Source organism: Terrapene carolina, unplaced genomic scaffold (assembly GCF_002925995.2).
Source record: "Terrapene carolina triunguis isolate 2854851 unplaced genomic scaffold, T_m_triunguis-2.0 Scaffold20068, whole genome shotgun sequence".
Classification (NCBI taxonomy): domain Eukaryota; kingdom Metazoa; phylum Chordata; order Testudines; family Emydidae; genus Terrapene; species Terrapene triunguis.
This window is the reverse complement of record NW_020684419.1, coordinates 1264-7651: the sequence shown is the minus strand read 5'-3', so window position 1 is coordinate 7651 and position 6388 is coordinate 1264. Positions and strand designations below refer to the sequence as shown.

Sequence of the window (6388 nt, the reverse complement as noted above, 5' to 3'; positions counted from 1 at the left end):
CTAAGGGGCAGGAAAACCCTGCTGCCTTGTGGGAATGACCCTGCATGCAGTGCAGGGGATACACAGGCTGGGGTTCTGATAGGTTGGTCAATTTCAGCAGAAAGGACAACTTCCAGGTGATCAACTCAACCCCCGGGCGGCTGGAAAACATCACAGTGGGGGAAATACCAGGTCCAGTAGGTCACACACCCAGACCAGCCACAACTGACTCAAGTGACTTTTATTCATTTAAAAAATATATATGAAGTAACACTGAACATTTCCTACAGCAAACAGAGCCCCTCTCTTCTCAATGAGGCATAACTCCACACATCTACCCCCCTGCAGCCTTCATCCCCACTGGAGGTTGGGTAAGACTGGCCATCCTCCAGGGGGTGGAGCCTGAAGGGATGGGGGAAGGTCCTGTATTGGAGGCCAGCCAGGGGGGTACTGAAAAACCAACGTCTTCTCCGTCAGGGAACTGGGTGAGAGAAAAAAATAGCAGCATCAGGTCAGATCAGCCAGGCTGAGTCATGGTGGTGCTCCCTCTGCCCCCTTCCTCTCCACCCCATTATCAACCTAGTTTTTCAACAGCCACCAGACCTGCCCCCCACAAGAATGAACCTCCAGAAGTATTAGGGGCCATAGGGCTGTCCGGGGAGTTGGTAGAAATCTGAGACTTGGGAGACTTGAGCCAGACAGCAGCAGCTGGTGAACAAAATAAGCAGAGGAGCCGCAGGTAGCAAGTTACCACAAATCCCTCCAACCTTCCCTGACCGGCCTTTCCAAGGGAAACCCTGGGACTCTGGTCAGGAGGCAGCACAGGGAGAAGAGATGGCAGAGGGAAGGGTTCTGCTGGGGAAGGGAGCCGGTGGGGAAATGGGAAGACAACAGAGGAATGCAAAGCTGGGACATTTTACAGTCAAGAGCACGGGATGAAAAAGCAGCATTTATCCCTCTATACATTGCTTTACTGCTCTCCTAGTTCCAAACTCTACCCCATCTTCACAGCAATAATCCCGTGAAAGGATCTCTGTGCAAGCAGAGAGGAGCTGCTGAAATGTCTGGGTGCTTTGTGACAGGCCCCACTGCTGGGTGGGAGATCCTTTCCTGATCTAGCCACTGGGAAAGTCACACCTCCTCTCCCTGTTGTGTATCAGTTAAGGTTGCTGCAGACAAGTAAGGATGGGAAAAGTTAAGCCACCTAATCTGACCTAACCTTCCACCCACAGCTATATACCTCATTGCTAGAGCAGTTGCCACATGCCTCAGCCTTGACTCTTCCCCCTAGACATGCCAGCCTCCAGGGAGCTGGCTTCCCAAAGCTCTGCAGAGAAGGGGGGGGAGGGTGTCAGGCTGGTCTTTGTTGTGGTGGGGGTTTGGGGCCAGCATATCCCAGAGAGAGAGAGTCACCACCACAGCAGGTGCATTTGCCCTGCGCTTGCTGCCTGAACGGGTGAAAATTTGCAGTTAACACTAGCAGGCAGCCCCTCCGCCCAAAGCACAGCACTCCCATGCCAGAGGTGAACTCCTCTCTTGCTCCGGAGAGGATAATTAATCATTCTGCACATCAAGGGCCAAAGCCAGCCAAGGTGTCACTCCATTATCTCCGGAACAGGGATGCGCTTGGCCCTTTAAGTCTTCCATTGGCAGGCAACCTGCCCCCTTTCCAGCAACTCCTCAGTGCAGAAGAAGAACTCATTTGTTCTCCAGCATGAGTCCTGACAGCCGCTTTCACTGATTCTCGGGGGCTTCTACCTCTGATCCTCACGCATCTCTTTTTAATTGTTATGCCAGGATGAATGTAATCAAGCTCCTTTACATAATAGTGCTTATCCAGAGAATTGCGGAGCCCAAACCATGCGCTGGAATTGACTATTAACGTTTAGTGCATTACCTTCCATGCGGTCTAAGTGAAACGATCATTATGGGATGGTCTAGATAATACTTGGTCTTGCCATGAGTGCATGGGACTGGACTAGAAGACCACTTGAGGTCCCTTCCAGTTCTATGATTCTATGATTCGGGCTAATGTTTATATTCCCTTGGGGGAGCTTCTTCTGGAGTTTGGATGACACTGCAGATGCTTTCGGCGTCTGGTGGTAACATTGCTTTTGCTACATTTAGGCTTTATCTATACGCAAAAGCTGTTCTGCTTTAACTAGACCAGTATGGCTAATGCCGTATGACCCCCTAGTGTGGACGCAGTTATACCAGTGTAAGAGTGCATATAGGGGTACAGCTATACCCATACAGGAAGGGGAATAAACTATAGCGGTATATGACGCCTTTATCACAGTGTAACCGCATCTACTCTAGAGCTTGTACTGATCTAACTATACTGGTAAAAAAAAAAAATCACCGACCTAACCAAAATGGTTCTCCTGGTCCAAGAACTGTGTGGGAGGCCGGCAGGCATTCTGGAAAGGAAAGGTGGCTCAGTGGTTAGGGTGCCAGCCTGGAACTTGGGGAACATGGGTTCAATTCTCTGTATGAACTTGGGCAAGTCACTCAGCCGCGCTGTGCCTCAGTTTCCGCATCTGTACAGTGGTGATATTACAAGGGTGTTGGGAAGATAACTACTGCTGATGGGGGCCCTATACGTACCTTAGATACAATTATTCATGGATTTCCTTACGCCCCAGCCTACCTATCCAAAGAATGGCAGAGAACTGCATGGCTCAGGCAATAAGGATCAGATGGGAGCCTCTTGTATAAACATCATTTCAAAGCCAGCCAGAAGGGAATGGGTGGCTGTTTGGGGGGATTATGTGAGACAACCTGGTGGGTCTCCAGTCATTTCCCGCAGGATCGGAGTCCCATAGTGTTACCTCAGCCAAGAGGACACAGAGTGAATGGAGACAGAAGCTCAACTCCCCTTTGCCACCCCCAGGCCATGGTCTGAGGCACATCGGCAGGGGATGCTGGAGCTGCTCAGACCATTCAGGACCATGCTGCCCCCAAGAGCTTTTCCATCATCCCCCAAGCTGCCCTCCCTGGTAGCTGAGATGGAAATGGCCCGTAGGATCCCCTAGTCCCATCTCTTTGCCAATGCAGACTGCTCCCCACAGCACTTTCTCTACAGTTTAGTCTCATTTGAAAGAGCCAGATGGCCTTTATGGACACCAGCAGCCACACAAAGCACTAGCTAAATGAAGCAGGCGCTGGAGGGCATGTGTGTTTCAAGTCCATGTACGCATCACTGCACTGTCTGACCCTTTCAGAGAATGGGTCACCTCTCTAAGTTTCATAGAGTTTAAGGCCAGACGGGACCACCGGATCAAGTCTGACTTCCTGCGTGGCCCAGGCCATTACAAATCACCCAGATACCCCGAATTGAACCTAATGACTTGAGTTAAACCAAAGAATTTCAGTCCACAGGCAGAGAACACAAGAGACTGAGGTGCCACCAATGCCCGAGGCCCCAGCAACGGCAGGGAATTGATGAAGTGAGACGTGCCCAGATGATTCCAGCTAGTGCTCCATGCTCCATACTGCAGAGGAAGGAGAAAGACCCTTCCCAGGATAAGACAGGGAAATGGGCTACTTGCCCCCTGCTGCCAACATTCTCAGCACTGTCTACGGCCACCCACACATTAGCTGGGTGTGTCAACGCCCTGTGAAGCATCTCACAGTGGAAAGTGAAGGCTCCTTCCCAGACAAAACAGAACACACAGTTGCTCAGGACAGCAAAATAGCAAGGGCTGCTGAGTGTCCTGTGGCTGTTTGTGTGGGTGAGTGTAGCTGGTAGGGATAGACATTTGCCAGGTCGGTCTAAAGGTGAAGTTCTTACATGAATGATATTCAGCTCCTGGCTGGCAGATGCACCAGCAGCATCTACTGGAGCAAAGAGGAGCTTAGCAAATAAAACACCCAGCATCCAATGCCTCCTGCCTGCTTCTAATGACCAGGGAGACAGGTGCTGGTTCGTGGCCATTCCACTTGGTACTGCACGAGTCCCTGAACAGGACAAACAAGGGACGACCGCACTGCATGGGTGCCAAAGTTATTCATTACAAGCAGGCTCTGCTGCAGGGCTAAGAGCAGCCAAGCAGACAGATGGGATAAAAGGAAAGCAGCACATCTAGAAACACTCCAGAAGGAAGATCATGTCCAGACCAATGCGGAAGGGACAAGAGTAAACAGAAAAGAACAAAAGAGAGATCTGGCACCTGACCAAGCAACAGCCAATTAAGCCTGCGGCACAGTCAGGTGAGCGAGACAACAGGTAATGCCAGGCTGTCAGAATGCCACTGGGAGGGGCTGGTTCCATTCCACTGCTAGCAAACCGGAAGGCAGGGGCTGTGCAGGGAGGACAAGCAGAGGGCAGAGAAGCTGTCACCGAGCCGGGCTCAGCAGTCTGTCCGTGGAACTCGGGTTGTTAATGACACACAACACTTCAGTGGCATTTTCCACCCACAGATCTCCAAGCACTGTGCAAATGGGAGGGAAATATCACTAGCTCACATTAGATAGGGAAACTGAGGCAGAGAGAGAGCAAGGCTGAGATTTCAAAGCCATGGGTGTGTAAGGGGACTGTTGGCCCTTACTAAAACTCAGTGGGGGTGTTTTGGTTAGCTAGCTCCTGGTACCAAAAGAAAGGGGAAGGGTCGATGGGAAATCAGTATCCTGAGACTGACAGTCCCCAGGACCAATGGGGAAAGGCCAATGCTCCAGGTCAGTCTGATTGACAGGGTGGGCAGGCTAATGAGAGAATCAGGAGGCCGGGGTCCCGTCCTCTGTGTGAGCTGGAATTGCCTGGAACAGAGTGGGACCCAGCTAAGAAGAGAGCAGGGGCCCAAGCTGAGCTGGGGAGCCGGGTCACACCGGTCAAAGCCAGAGAGAACCAAAGAAACAGCCCAAGGAGCAGGTCAGCGCTGGGAGCAGAGCCGTAGCAACAAGAGCCATAGAAAAAGTCCAGAGAGCAGATCCATGCTGGGAGGAGAGTTGCAGGAGCCAGAGGGGCCAGAGAAGCAGCCCAGGGGGCTGGAGGCAGAGCAGCAGCAGTGCTGGGGCTGGAGTTGGGGCTGGAGCCAGGGCAGTGAGCAGCTGGGGAGAGTGAGGGGGACCCTGGGCAGAGGGCCCAGTGCAGGGAGGTGCCCGTAGCCAAGAGGCCTTGCAGGCCAGACCTGGAGGGGGATCATAACTCCGATGGGGGGGTTGACGCTGGGAAGAGGGTCCTGCCACCTAGAGCCTGAGGGCGTGGCCACCGCCAGATCAAGTGTCCGACATGCAGTATCCCTGCAGTACAGCCAGGGCCTGGGAGGGAGGCTTGGCACATGTGAGTGACAGACTGTGAACTTTACAACCAGCGTCTCTGGAATGTAAGGGATGTTCCTGTGCCACCAGAGCGGGGTTATGTGTTTTCCTTTAGCCTTTCCCATTTTTAATTTATTTTTTAAATTGGTCGCTGTTTCATAAATTGTATTTGCTTGAACTGTATATAATGATCAGTGAGTCAGGGAGGTGTCCAGAGCGCAGAGAGCACCCTGAAGTGGGGACACCCTAGCCAGTGCCCTAAGTGACCACAAGATTGGCAGTCGAGCTCCCCAGGAATTGTCGGGGTTACAAGGACTCTGCCAGACAGGGGAGTGGAAGGGGAGCCCTCGAGGTCAGGCAGGCCTCTGGGTAAAGGGAGTGGGAGCGAGGACTCGGATCCTTTCGCTAGCCCATTTCACCGGGGTAGTGTATAAGCCAGGAAAGTTCCCCACAATAGCGGGACCCATCCCCAGTTTACAAGTGCATGCAACCCTGATCTGTGCGTGCAAGTCCAGATTTGCACAAGCGGGTAGGTATGACGTACACACCCAGCGCACGTGCATAGCTTTGAAACCCAGGCTTTAAGTGACTTGCCCAAATGGTCACAGCAACTCACTAGCGGGGTCTCCTGATTCCCAGCTCCCACAATCAATCCACTAGCTTAGACTCTGCTCTGACTAACCTCCAACATCTTTAAGATTCAAGGAGGCTGGGGTGAAGAATGGGACCATCTTCTGACTGGGGCGGGGGGAGCTGCCAGCCTCACATACCTGTTGCTCTGAGCCAAGCTCACCCTCTTTGCTCTCTTCTCCAGCCAGTCCTCTACTGTGCCAGCTGGGACTTCTGCTCCTTCCTCCTTTGATCTCCTTTCCTCTGTTTGGGGGAGAGAAGGTAAAGAGGGCCCCGTCAGAGCACTAGCCCTGCAATCCTGCTCATCCTGCAACACTTTCCCTGCAGTGAATCAATAGCTTCTCCAATACAATCCGGTCCCTCCTCCCCTGCTGGCCACCTGCATCTGGATGCTTGGCTTCGCCATGGCCAGGGGCATACCCAGGAGCATCCATTGCCAGACACATGCCCAGCAATGGAGACTGACATAGAATCATAGAATATCAGAGTTGGAAGGGACCTCAGGAGGTCATCTAGTCCA

At 52.5% G+C, this 6388-nt stretch overlaps 1 protein-coding gene across 1 annotated transcript; it reads right to left on the bottom strand.

The window, feature by feature from the left end:
• Positions 1-214: 214 nt before the first annotated feature.
• ZMAT5 (zinc finger matrin-type 5) lies at positions 215-6111 on the bottom strand (the record flags this gene model as incomplete). The annotated part of the gene is made up of 3 exons (XM_026661951.1): positions 215-447; positions 3253-3265; positions 6009-6111. Coding segments are annotated over 3 exons (233 nt in total), but the record flags the coding sequence as incomplete, so codon positions are not given.
• Between the last annotated feature and the right edge of the window lie 277 nt (positions 6112-6388).